At 42.2% G+C, this 13,512-nt stretch overlaps 1 protein-coding gene across 2 annotated transcripts in view; it reads right to left on the bottom strand.

Annotated features, from left to right (window-relative positions):
- The window catches only part of ZNRF3 (zinc and ring finger 3), a 104,723-nt gene that overhangs the window by 3,667 nt on the left and 87,544 nt on the right, over nt 1–13,512 (bottom strand). For both annotated transcript variants that reach the window (XM_064521832.1, XM_064521833.1), the window contains 6 exons: nt 11,381–11,455; nt 7,611–7,742; nt 6,563–6,673; nt 5,135–5,302; nt 2,928–3,030; nt 368–2,113 (listed from right to left, as the gene is read on the bottom strand). In XM_064521832.1, coding sequence (XP_064377902.1) covers nt 368–2,113; nt 2,928–3,030; nt 5,135–5,302; nt 6,563–6,673; nt 7,611–7,742; nt 11,381–11,455 — 2,335 coding nt within the window. The remainder of the gene's footprint in view (nt 1–367; nt 2,114–2,927; nt 3,031–5,134; nt 5,303–6,562; nt 6,674–7,610; nt 7,743–11,380; nt 11,456–13,512) is intronic.

A 13,512-nucleotide genomic window follows, 5' to 3' on the forward strand; every position in this document is an offset into this window, starting at 1 on the left:
CATTCAAACTCACCATAGCTGCAAGGACTGTTTCCCTGTCCCTGGCTGTGAGAACTTTAATGGGGGCCTGGTATTAGCAGACACCTTTCCCCGCCACCTCTCCACCCCCTGAAAGGATGAATATGAAAGCTCTGAACAGGGTTAGGCAGTAAACTATCATCTATCCATCTAGCTGTAACCAAAGGAGCAATGGTAACAAGAGAATAAAGAAACACTCTTGGGTGGAGGATTAGTCAGTAACCTGCTCTTAGGTAAAGGATGGCAGTAACCTCTATGGGTGCACATACCTGGGCAGCTGGCAAGGATCTCACATTTGATATGCTAGAACAGAAAGTTAGTGAGTAATCAAAAAAAGCACATGTATTACCTGTGGCCGTTGTGGTCACCATCAGCTTCTGGGAGTTCAAAGTGAGACTGGGAAAGAGCATTCTGGCTTCCTCCTCCTGAGAGAAGTTCTGCCGCAGGAAAGACGATGCCTCATAACACACCTCCCTCTCGTCCTGTACCTCTCCTAAACCCTGGCAGTGCAGATAAGTATCTAGCTCAGGCGTCCCATCCCAGGAACTACAGCCTCCTGTGTAGGTCCCTTGGCACTCTGTAGGTAGGATCAGCTCACAGTCTCTGTCTTCAGGAATGATGGGAATGCGCTGACCCAGATCACATACACCCTTACAGCAGCTTGGCAAGGGCTCATCAGGAAGTGTGTACTGCACATTCACTGCATAGTCTTCTGTATAGCAGCCACCGCCTCCACTGCCACTGTTGCTACTACAGGCTACCTGTTTCTCTTCATAGAAGCAGCAGGGCAACCCCTCATATTTTACCCCATCTGTCCTATGCAAGTGGTCTGAGTTAATACTGTACAAGCCCTGCGTGCTCCCTGACTGTGGCTCCATCCCCGGGCCACATGCTCCCCACAGCGGAGAGCTAAGGAAGAGTGCACTGCAGTCAGCTGCCCCATTGCTAGGCTCCAGGGCAGAGTGCTGGAGTTCAAAGCAGCAGGTGCATGCTTGCTCCATAAGTGGCCCTGCTAACTCTGGATTCTTCCAGTTCCTTTTAACATCCAAGGCAGCACCAGGAGTGGCCTCAGGTCCTCCCTCTGAGGTAGTGCCATTTGGATCCCTGTGCTCTAGCGAGGAATTACTGCTATAGTTCATATCCATGCTGCAATTAGACAGTTGGTCCCCTGAGGAAGAAGCTGGCACAGGCCGGCAGTCAGCACCCACCACGCTGTGACCATGAGCTGGAAGCTCGTCCTGACAGGGGCCCTCCAAGAGAACAATTGCACCCCTGTTTGCACCACCGACCTCACCCGCTCGGCAAGGGCTCTTACTGCGGTAAATGTAAGGGTCATAGTCACTGCTCAAAGAGCTGCGGAAGGTGGAGCAGCTCCCATAAACCCCCTGGTTGCTGACCTCAGTGCAGTCAACCATAGAATCACTAGAGGAGCAGTGGCACTGACCAGAACTGCTGCTGCTGCTGTCACTCCCAGGGCAGTCAGCCAAATATCCACTGCACACTGAACGATGACCATGATAGCAGCTAAAGCTGGAGGTACTGCCACTCTCCAAACGGGACGAGGGCACTACATGTACCACAGGAGGGAAAAGCATGCTGCTACCAGGCTGGAAGGCACGGGAGGGACCCTTTGAGGAAACGCCAGCTGGAGGCTGTCCATCTTGCTCAGGGTAACTAAGGCCTTGGAAGTAGTAGTGCTGATACATGGTCTCATACTGGGAAAAGCACGCTGCTTTGGAAAAGTTGCGTCCACTGAATTTAGGTCTTCGGAAGGTGTGAGCTGGAGAGTAAGCGCTATGTTCCAGGCTACAGTGATGTGTATTTAAAGCATGGTCCAAACGAATTGGCTGATAACTTCGGATATAGGCTGAGGACTGGGCTGGGTAGAGGCTCTGTTCACCGTGCCGGTCAACTGTAAGTACCGTGATAGGGTTTCCATGAGGGTCCATGCTTGTACGGGTGGGATATGCTGTAATCTGGTTTGCTCTGTGCACTCGGCCTGGGTAATGTACAGGCAGAATCACCCTCTGCTGCCGGCTGCGTGCTGGGTGGGTGGGTTCCAGGCAGACTGGACCTGCGCTTCCCTTCTTCTGTTCTGAATGGGAGAAATAAGGATGGAGAAGTGGGGATAGGAGGGAGGAAAAAGGAAAATATGTAGGAATGACAGATACTTGGTTCTAAATTTAGTTACATTTGGGGCACAGAGTTAAAGAAAAAAAAGCATCAGCTTGTTAAAGAGAAAAAGAAACAACTCAAAACGAAATCAGTCAAATGCCTCTGCTGGAAAGCTTCTGAAACACAAATGTATTTGCTAGGAAAGAAATAGCAGTGAAGTGACTGCAGATACTGTTCTTCTACATGCAAAGACTGCTACTTACACAGCATTTCCAATCTTGCAGGTTAAGAGCAAGGCTCAGAATCATGGCTTAAGTTTTCACCTTACATGTTACTTTACATAAATGTATATTAACAGAAAACATTTTCAAGCCACAGGAATTGGAAGAAGGAGAAGGCAAGTAAGGAAAACCACATTCCAAGTTAAAACACAAAGAAGAGATCAAAACCAATGCATTTCCTTTTCTTCATGCTTATGAAGAGAAAATACACGTCTATTAAGTTTATTTGTCCTTCTGTCATTCAGAGGCTGACCAATGCTGCCCTCTGCAGGGCACAGGGCCCAGAGCAAAGGAAAAATCAGAAACGTGACCCATTTTTTCAGGGCGTGCAGTCATTTTTAAAGAGCTTACCATCCCTAACTAGGGGGTGGGGTTTGCATTACAACAAAGACTATGGGCTCCATGGAGATTTACACACTGGCACAATTTCTGTTTCATCTTGTAAGCTGTCCAAAGTCCGAAATGGGCCACACAACTGAGCATCTGTGCTCACAAGTGGGTGTCAGCACTTACCTATAATGTTATGGCGGCAGTGAGGGCAGGTATGATGCTGTAGTAGCCACGGATCCACGCATTTCTTGTGAAATCGGTGAGTGCAAGGAATGACACGCAGCTCCTACAGGAACAAAAGGGGGGACATGAAAAAAATGCTGCTTCCTAAGGAGTGAATCCTCACAGCTTATTCCTAGTTTTTTCAACCTAGCTACTAAACAGATCAATTCCTAGTCTCAAAAAAAGTGATTAAGGAGGAAGAAATGTCATCTGTTTCAATACAGCCAGGAACACAATGACAAGTCATTCAGTAGTCACTAAGAGAATGGTCTGCAGACATGTTAGAACTCCATACAGCCATTCTACACTACATGTCTTTAGGACACTTTTTGCTATGTACCCCGGCCCTAACACTTTGGAGAAGACCATCAAGGTTTTCCTTAATACAATCCACAAACACACACAAACACACACACACACACAAAGAGACAGACCGACCGACCAACCATTTAATGCAGACAGTCAATAATGCTGTATCTTATCTCCAACTAGCAGCCATGGCAAATGCCATGGAAAAGAAAGAACAAGACAGCATATATGATACTTCATCCCTTGCCCAGCACTCTCATCCTGCAGCTATTATCTGTTTATGGTATTTCCTGAGTCTGCTGAGTATCTGCCTTTTCAGAAACTCTCAACAAATCTTTCTTCCAAGCACTGCTCAAGTCTCCCCTTGACTAGGGGGTTGCCATCTGTAACATGCTTTGGCAAAGGAGTTCCAAAGGACCATTACCTGCTGGAAGAGAACCACCACATTTTGTTTCAGATTGGGTCCTGCCAGCTTCATTTAATTGCCCCCAATCTTGTACTGAAAACAATGAACATCTGATTCTTGTTCATGCTCTCCATTCATGATTCTCTGTCATACGCCCTCTCCTCCACATCATTTTTCTTTCCAGATCAGGACTAAATAGTCCTAGCCCGCTTAGTCATTCCTTTCAAAGAAACCATTCCAAATCTTTGATCACTTTGTGACTGCCCTTTTCTGAAGCACCTTCATTTCCAGCATATCTTTCCTGAAATGAGGGGATCAGCAGTGCACATAGTATTCAATGAGAACAACCACCCTGAACTTATGAAGTGGCATAACTGTGTCTTCTGTTCTGTCCTCTAGACTTTCCCTTCTCATTCCTAATACTCGATTTGCCTTTTTGACTGCTACAAAGCATTGAACTTTTTCACAGAGGTCCCTACAACAACCTCAAGATCTTGTTGCTGAGTCATAATGCTCAGCTCAGAATGGATCACCTTATACATGTGAAACTACCACACGTTCTTCTCTATGTGCATCACTTCCCATTGAAGTTTGTGCACAAGTTTATTGTCCAGTCAGCTTTGCACTGTCCTGAAATTTTTGTCTGCCCTCATTCTTGCTCCTCTAAATAACTTCCCAGCAGCCAACTTCATTAACTCTCTGCTCAGAGCTTGTAGTCCTCAGATACTGACACAACTGATATTTTCTATTGCCTGAAAAAGAATGAATCTTTTAAGAACCACTTCAAAAGGATATGCCCTCAAATTATTTTTATATATGGAAGTTTAAAGCTGTAAATGTTGACTGCCTTTGTTCTAGGGGGCCTACTTTCTATTTCATACCTTTCATTGCTTCCTCTCAGTGGCATTGTGCCAAAGAAAGCAATCACCAACATCAACACAGAGATGGTAACTGAGGAGCTAAAAGACCTTTTCGAGTCTCCTCCTCCTCTGGTTTCCCAGCACTCCCAGCACTGCTGTGTACCTGACACTTTAAAAGGTACAATCAGAGCCTGAGAAGCAAAGGACAAAATGTATCCCTTATGTCCATGACTGTTTGCATGCACCATCACCTTGGATAGCACAGCATTTGTTAAAAATAATGAGATCTCTAAATGTTTAGGAAGCCCTGACTTTTTTACAAGGACCTCCTCAGAAAACAAATGTGAGGGAGGTATCGACTTGCAGAATGAGATCCCTCAACTCTAGCTCTGCAGCATGGGAAAGCCCTTGAGATTTCCTTTGGGAGCTGCAGAATGCGGTTGAGGCTGTCTCCGAGTGGGCTACTCGATGCAACCAGCCTGGCAGCCCTCAGCCTCAACGCACAATGTACCCAACAGTCAGCTGTTTGCCACAGTGCTAAAAATAATTCAGCCATACTCTCAGCCACGTTGAAGAAACTATTTATCCTTTACCTCCCCATCAATGTACTTCTCCAAGCAGATGGCACAGTCAGAGGTAGAGCTGCTACTCAATGTGTCCAGTGCTCCACAGCTACCTTCCCGGTGTCCCTTACTTTTGGACTTAAACTTCCTGGTTTCCATTTTTTCCAATGCTTGCACTGCAAGCCTGTTCATAGAATTCTACAAAAGGGGGAAAAAAAAAAAAAGGAGAAAAAAGGAAGGCAACACTGGGGCATAAAGGATTGTAGGAGCAGAGAAACATGACCCCATATCAAATTAACACATCTCACCAAATCACATCAGGTTCAGACTGATGTACAATTTCATAAATTAAGCAGAGAGAAGGCTAACTAGAATTTAGATCAGAAGCTTCATGAAAAGAATGTATGCCACCTACATGAGTGAGAATGATGAGCTAAATCGAATTGAAACAGTGTAAAGGTACACACAATTGGAAGACGCTACAACTGCTTAACTGATAAGCAGCAACTATTTAAGGCATTGTATAGAACTTGTGGAGGAACTTTTTTTTAATCTGTCAATATTGACTGTAATGCCCCATTATAGTATTACCACCATATTAGTAGAGGCAGTATTTCAGACAGGAATTAAAATAAAATGTTACTAAATTAGCTGTATCATTTCAGTTCCTTCCCCCCTCAAAATTTAGTTTATAAACATCAACAATGGAAGTCTGGAAAGACAGTGAATTGTTTTCGTTTTACTGTAGAATGCATCATCTCCCTTTCCAACACTCCTACTATATGCTGTTGGCCCATAATATCTTGGATTACTATGCAAGATGTGCAAATGAAGAGCTCTAAGCATCTAACAGTGCTTTGCATTCCTTTTATATATGCATGTATGTATGTACACTGGACAGCCTACAACTACAAGCTGCAAAGTCCATTAGCTTCCATTGGCTTTCCCTTTTATATCTGACGGGAAAAACTGAAAATATCTCATCTAGAATTATTCCTAACCAAACTTTTTACCTTGCAGCCTTCTCCCATTAAGAATCAAAGGATGTCATTCTATCGACAAGAGTTGCAATTTCTTTGTAACCCTGATATTCCTTCTACGATATAGCAACAAGACTGTGGATTTCTTTTGAAGTATGCCAGTGCTACTGATAATCAACCTCTGAACAACCAGAAGCACTCTTCCCTTCCAAAGACATTTCTAAATCCACTGCTTCCATATCCTTTTCATTTCAAGAATTAACTGAACAGACATCACAGGTCAATGCAGATCTCCTTTAAAGACATTTCCAAATCTTTTCAAAAGCTCTGTCTGCATCCATGGATAAACCCCTTTCCACACAGATGGTTACTGTAAATCAATGCCCTGCATTTCAGAAGTAGTGACCAAGTTCTATGAAAAAAAAGTTAGAGACAGCAAACTTTCAGCATTCAATGATTATATTGTTACTGGTCCTACCTGACTACGTCGCTGTTTCAGTTTGATCTTGACAAGAAGAATGAGGCAAACAAGAGACACAACCACAAAAAAGGCCAGGAAAATTCCCATATCAAAGTACTCGGTGGGTTGCTTAAAAATTAAAACAAAAATATTATTTTTCCTCTCCTTGGATCACATTCAAATTTTTTGTTCCTTTCTTTTCTCTACTCTCTTAGCGGTCAGTTTACATGTACACAGTGCCAATGGCAAGAGCCGAAGTACACACTGTCTTGCTCGTTCACTCTGATTCTATGAGACAACACCAGGTATTCATACTTTATTGCAAGTGAGTGAAATAGAGAGATTGCCAGTCATGGGATGTCATTTTTATAGCATCTCTAAACTGATCATACAAAAAAGTCATTTTTCCCCAAGTGAATCACACTAATACAAATTTTCATGGGTTACTGGTTTGCTTGCATACATATAGAAGCAAAAATCAAAATGTGAATCTTCAAATTGCCCACTTCTCATATACTTTGTATTTCTTAACAAAAGAATTCCATAAGAATACAACAAAAATGAAATGGAAACTGGGTAATGGCTGATCTTTAGGTTTGTTCTGCTCATGTAAACTACATGTAGGAAGTGTTCCCAAGAAAAAAATCTCAAGAAAACTATTTTATATTATAAACACAGTTTTCAGATACCAAATAATTAACTCACATTTAAAATACTATGTAAGAATTATTAGTCAACACTGGGAAGACTGTCTTACAAATCTGAACTCCCAGGAGCATGCAATAATTAATTAAAGAAAAAGGAAAATTATTATATAAAATAGTTGGCCATTTACAAATTAAGGGGGAACCTTATGAAAGACATCAGGGGTCACACTGAGGATGTAGTTACTTGCCTGATGTAGTTACTTAATCCTCTTTAGAATGTAGAATAGAATTTTGCATCTATTAGTGCTCACAGGATGCATCAAACAACATCTTCCCAATCAGTGCAGTTAATAAGCACTGCAGCAAAAAGCAGCAGCATAATACATGTAATACCTAGATAAAGTTTCTTAAAGTCTCACCCGTGGGGCGCGATGCTGAATCCTTGCTCGTGCCACTTTCTGCTTGTTAACTATGTTCATTAGCTTAACAGCATCAGCACCTTTCACGTACACCACCGGTCTCTTCAGGGGGTCTTCTGAGCCCTGGTTCAGCTAGAATACAAAGAAATAACCTACTCAAAGGCACGTTTCCGGACAAAACTCTTTTGGAGAAAGAAGAGAAAAGGAAAGGAGAATGAAGATGGAAGTGATTCAAACACCAGTTGTTCTTTTCTAGCACAGCCCTTCACTTAAGTGTTCACACATTCAAGCCTGAATTTAACTTTTGAATTAACCTGATTTTTTATTTATTTATTTATTTTACTAACCAAAACTAAAATGTGAGTACAAGCATATGTTACTTCTGAACAGCAGCTTTAACTTAAGTGCATTATGTGCCAGTGCATATTTTAATACAGTAATAAATTAAACTTCATTATGAAGAGAAGAATAAAAATCTGCACTATTCCAATAAAAATTGGCCCTGTAACTTCATAATTATCTGAACCTTTTGTTATTTCAACTTTAAAGTTATATTATTTATATACAGATTTCTTAGGCTTTCTGAACAATCTCACGTCAAGAGTGTGAATTCTTACCTCTTAGGTTCATTGTACCTTGCCCATTTATTCAGGTCTATAATTTCTGGTGCTTAATTCCACAAACTCATTCAAGCAGTTATCTGGGTTGTAGCACTTTCTAGAGCTACTGAGGCATAAAAGTAGATAGCTTAATTTGCCCTGGAGCAGCCTTCCAGGTCCAGCTGAGCTCTCTCGAAAAGCCAAACCATAGAATCCGAGAATAATTCAGGTTGAAAGGGACCTCTGGAGTCCAGCCTCCTGCTCAAAGACCCTCCCGGCCAGCCCTGAGATCAGACCAGGTTGCTCAGAGCTTTATCCAGTCAGGTCTTAAAAACCAGATAGAGACTACAAAACTTCTCTGGGCAACCAATCTGCTGAACTATGTACCAGAGTGAGGAAGAGCAAGACAAGAGAACTGTTCTGCTACCAAACGGCACACACATAGTAAATTCAAAAGAGCCTATTCTGACCCAAAAGAGAAATCCTAACACAGAGACTGACTGATACGAAATAAGCAATCCACTGACAAACAAATGAAGATAGTACAGGGGAAAGGAATGAAATGACAGGAGTTTCAGCAGATTGAACAAGAGTAGCATATGGCAGAGATACTGCACCTATGGCTAAAGCATAGCTAAAACGCGTAGAAATTACAAATTGGTTGGTCTACCACTCGGCTTACAAAATACTCTGCTTAATACATCCAGATAATGCTGGTAGATTTCATTGAGACTTTAAAGCAGAACCTTTCCAGTATTTAACTGGGCTTCTGAAAAACAGATCAAATTGTTTTGAGAGAGAGAGCCTCTGAAGGACTAAAAGCTAGCTTGCATACTAGAATCCAACCCAGGGATCCTATGCATCTACAAGGCCTGCTGGCTAAGGCCAAATCCAATCACTATCCTTAGGTTCCCAGACACACTCACTCTCTCTCTTGACTTCTTGTCTAGGAAATAATTCATTTGCTTCCCCAGTAGCTTTTACACACCGCTAGACTTTTGCTAAACATGATGTTCTGGGTACTGTTACTCCTCTTCAAACTACGTGAAAGTAAAACCAAGAGACAAATCAGACTTCACAGAGCAGCTTCTAAAAATGAAGCTTCATTCCTAGTCTACAGCAAAAGATATTCAGATCAATGGGAAAACAAAACAAAACAAAAAAATCTGCATATAAAGCCTTGCACTTAATTCTTCAACATTCAGAGCCCTTTCATTTGGCAGCAATATTGCTGCCAAACTATCTAAGAACAAACTTCCTGGTCAGTCCTGCTTCACATTTCTGTTTAATGGCTGGCAGGCAGGATCATCTTTACAATCTTCCAGTCCTCCCTTTCAGAGTACTCTCCCTTAGTTGTTCCATTGATTGGTTACAAGCAGACCTGGGAGAGCTTCCTAAAGCAGCAGCTCCCCTCACTGTGCTAGGATACTTCCATTTGAATGAAGGATACTTCAGATCAACTCATGTCACTTTTTCCTCCACTGTTATCCATCTGCCACTGCTTTCCACAATTCTATTCCAAGATGGAGGTTAAAAAAAATGTTTTCAATTTTTGTCAGCATTGCAGTCTTGGATTCTGAAAATGGTCAGCAAAGGAGGTTTTGGGTGTGAAGATGGTATAATCCTCACAATGCACAGACTGTCTCAGAATCTCTTAAAAATCATGTTAAAATTAGCTGCAGTGGAATCAGTACCTTTTTCAGGGAAAGCTCTTTGCAGATCTCTCAGTCCATTTGGCAGGCAGAGCTAACTTGATCTCACTTTTCTTTAGAGATTTAAGCAACAAGACAATTCAGCACAAACTCTGATGTTGAAAAAATGCTTTAAGTAATAGGTTTTACATGCTTTCAAGCACCCTAGCACAAAAAGTAAACTTTTTTTTTTTTAACCATTTCTTAGAAGGAATGACTGCCGAGAGGTCGTTACTAGTTGAACTCTTTCTCAGAGTGCCAAATCATACTTATTTTAAAGACAAATTAATTACTGTCCCCTCACATCAAGGATTCTGCAGACTTTGGCTGAGAATTAAAATGCATGAAACAAGTGTCCAGAGCAGCATAAGAAATGAGCCAAACTCCTAACACTTAAGAGCACGAAAGCTAGATAGCTAGGTAGCCATTCACCTCCCATTTGTGTATGTTTGCATAAGCTGCTCCTCTGTCCTCTAACAGAGCCAACGTCTTCAGCTGCTACACTGAGCCACTAGCCTCTTCCCCATTTACCAGTACCCCCATTTTCAGCTGTCCACTAGACCAGTTTCTCTAATTTTGGGGACAGTTGCACCCAGGTTACTATCAAGAATCAAGGAAGGACAGCTGCTACCAGTAGAGGGAAGGGAGAAGGAATCACTGACTCAGCTTCAGAAGTTCAGAGCAGAGCTACTGAAAGTAACCGCAAAACGTAATACAGAGAAAATACTTTGGGGGTGGGGGGGGAGGAACAGATTCCAGCTTTATGCAGATAAATTTTCTGTGTACAAAAGAGAAAAAGTTATCCCTGAGAACGTTTGCCAGATCAAGGCTGTAGCCTTGATGCAAAGCACAGTTCTCAAAGCATCCATTGCACAGGGTCTGCATTCATTTGTCCAACAGATGCTCGTTTCAGCTTTAACTTAAACACACCCTACTTGTTTACCAAAGACGTAGCCCAGAAATCATCAGCTGAGAGAAAAAACACGTTTAGAACTTTTCAAAGAATCTTCTTTAGAACAAGGTTTGGAAGCCATTTTGCAACCTCAAAAATAGTGGTTACTTCATAGTGGCTGCTTCTAGTGAGTATTATCAGTCACAAGCTGGGTAGGTCCAAACAGGCAGTATTTTGTACACAGAGCTGGGCAAAGAGAACTTCCTTAACTAGATAATGGGCCACAAAAATCTGCCTCCATCCTTTCTCAAAACCCCACTCCTAATCCTGGATTCTCTGTTCTAGCAGCAGGCTAAAAAAAACAGCTCTCAAACTTCCCTCTTTCTTTCACATTCTCAATGCCTCCCTTGCTTCTTGCCTGCCAAAAGAGGAATAGGAAAACCGCAGCGCCATGTTACCCAGGGTCAGAAGCAGTATGTCTTCAGGTAGGTGTGCTGCGAGATGCTGCACGCTCTCAAGTCTTACCTCAGCAGCCCTAAGAAGAACAGCAAGCCCAAAGGCTGAATAAGGCTAGGCCCTTCTCCATACCTGATCAATGGCATCTGGGTTTTCAGAAACATCAAAGATGACTGCTGTGGCTCCTCGCTGCACTGCTCGTTTTGCCTGCAACAGGAAAGACAGCATCCTCAGTTTCACCCCAAAAGTCCACTTCTTACCTCAAAAATGACTCCTTCTCCTTGTCTCCAGACACCAAACTTCACAGTGTGTGGTTAAAAACACAACAACAACAGCAACACACAGAATAATTACAAATACAGGAGTTACTGAACCTCTATGGAATGCAGTTAAATTTTAGTATAGCTCCTACAGTCTCTCTGCTCCTTCCTACACACACTTCTTCACTAAGCTTTTAAAGGAATTCAAATGAGATTTAGACCCTCTAAAGATTTTAAATATAATATATCTTAATTATGCTTTTTCCCTATGTTACTTTGAAGATCACACTAAAAGCTCCATAAAACAACACCTTTCCTGTCATTTGGGGTAGAGAGCCAAGCTCATTATTGTAGGAAATAAAGGTGGACCAGGTTCATTACACCTTTTAAGTCTCCTGAGTCATACTCTCTCACACTCAGGACAAAATCTAGAACACCGTAATCCTTGTGTAAAGTGCCTGTTTTTTTGTCCTCAGAGGATATTTCTCTTTCTGACCATTAGAGGTCAGAAGTCTTGCGTGCGACTCTTTTTATGCAAATAAAATCAAACCTATTTAAGTGTAAGGCTTTTCTACATATACACAGTTCAAAACTGGAGTCACCAACAGCACAGAGGAGGTATTAGAACACACTAAAATCCTCTGGGATACAGAATGCAATATTTTAACCTCCTAGGCGAAGGCACGGCATTGTTACCAGTTTCCGCAAGCGTGCCTCTACATCTGCCGAAGCGTCGCTCGGCGGCTCCATAAAGCAAACATTCTCAGTATCTTTTCAGAACTGTCACCAGTCCCGTTGGATGCAGAATGCAAACAGCTATTTCTCCAGGCAATGACAGTTATCACCATCACAGACTAACAAGAGCACTGTGGCTCTTCACAGAGACAAGCAGACCCTGAACTTAAATTGAGACATGGGAGAAACATAAAAGCGATGAATTATGAAATACCACTCTGTTCTCGTAAAAAGAACGTTCAAACTAACAGCCCTGTCCCTGGCCAACATCTACAGGACATTCTCTTTGCTCTATTCCTGGATTTTGTTTTCATTTTAAATCTAATAAAGCATATCAGACAGCACCTGAGGGAAACCAACTCCCAAACGGGGTCTCTGTCTCAGCCCAGCAAATATTCGTCCCCTTTGAAGTCAGCACACCTGGCTAATCACTAATAGCTGCTGGGGAGGAAGAGTTAAAAGGAATCTAGTACACGTTCTCCATTGCAGAGACATGGCCCTGAGGTGAAAGCTCACCCAAGTTTCCCTAGAAGGCACTTTTTACAGACACCCAGTGCTTGCAGAACTGTTCAGGACATTTAGATTGTTCTTCCAGGCTGGTCAGTTGACAAGCAAGGCACTTTTGATCTCTGAAGATATCTTTGAAGAGAATTTGTAGCTTGGTTCAGAAAAAAGCCTTTCTTCTGCAAACACAGTGAATGAGCAGTTTACAGCATAGCAGTTCATCATTACATTTCCACCAACAAAACGCAATCTGTATTCCCCTACTCTGTATTACAGAATCATAGGTTAGAGATGAAAAGTACCTATTGACTTCAAAAACTGTACTGAAGAAGTTTTTTTTCTTTTTCCCCATTTATCGAACTTAAAATTAAGCTGCATAAAACAACAGGAAAGAATTCCAAGTAAAATAGCCTGAAACACTTTCCATAAGACTCTTCAACAATAGTATCACACCTGTCAGGAAGATTTCCCTTACTGTTCTGCCTGAATTTTTCCTCCCGCATATCATTTAGTCATAGTAAGTTTTATTTATGCCCACTAGCAACTGAGTGACAAGCCAATACTCAGAAGAAAAAAAAATGACCATATGTCATCTTTAGTAGCATGGTATTTTTTGGTACCAGCATTTTGAAAGACACAAATAGTATCATTCATCATTACCACACTGCTCCCTTTGCTGTAAAATTACCAAATTCCACTCCACCGGGATGAGCGCAGTATCAGCGCTGTGTACATTTATGGGGGCCTTGGGGGAGGAGGGTCTCT

This window comes from Dromaius novaehollandiae, chromosome 17 (assembly GCF_036370855.1).
Source record: "Dromaius novaehollandiae isolate bDroNov1 chromosome 17, bDroNov1.hap1, whole genome shotgun sequence".
In the NCBI taxonomy this organism is placed as follows: Eukaryota; Metazoa; Chordata; class Aves; order Casuariiformes; family Dromaiidae; genus Dromaius; species Dromaius novaehollandiae.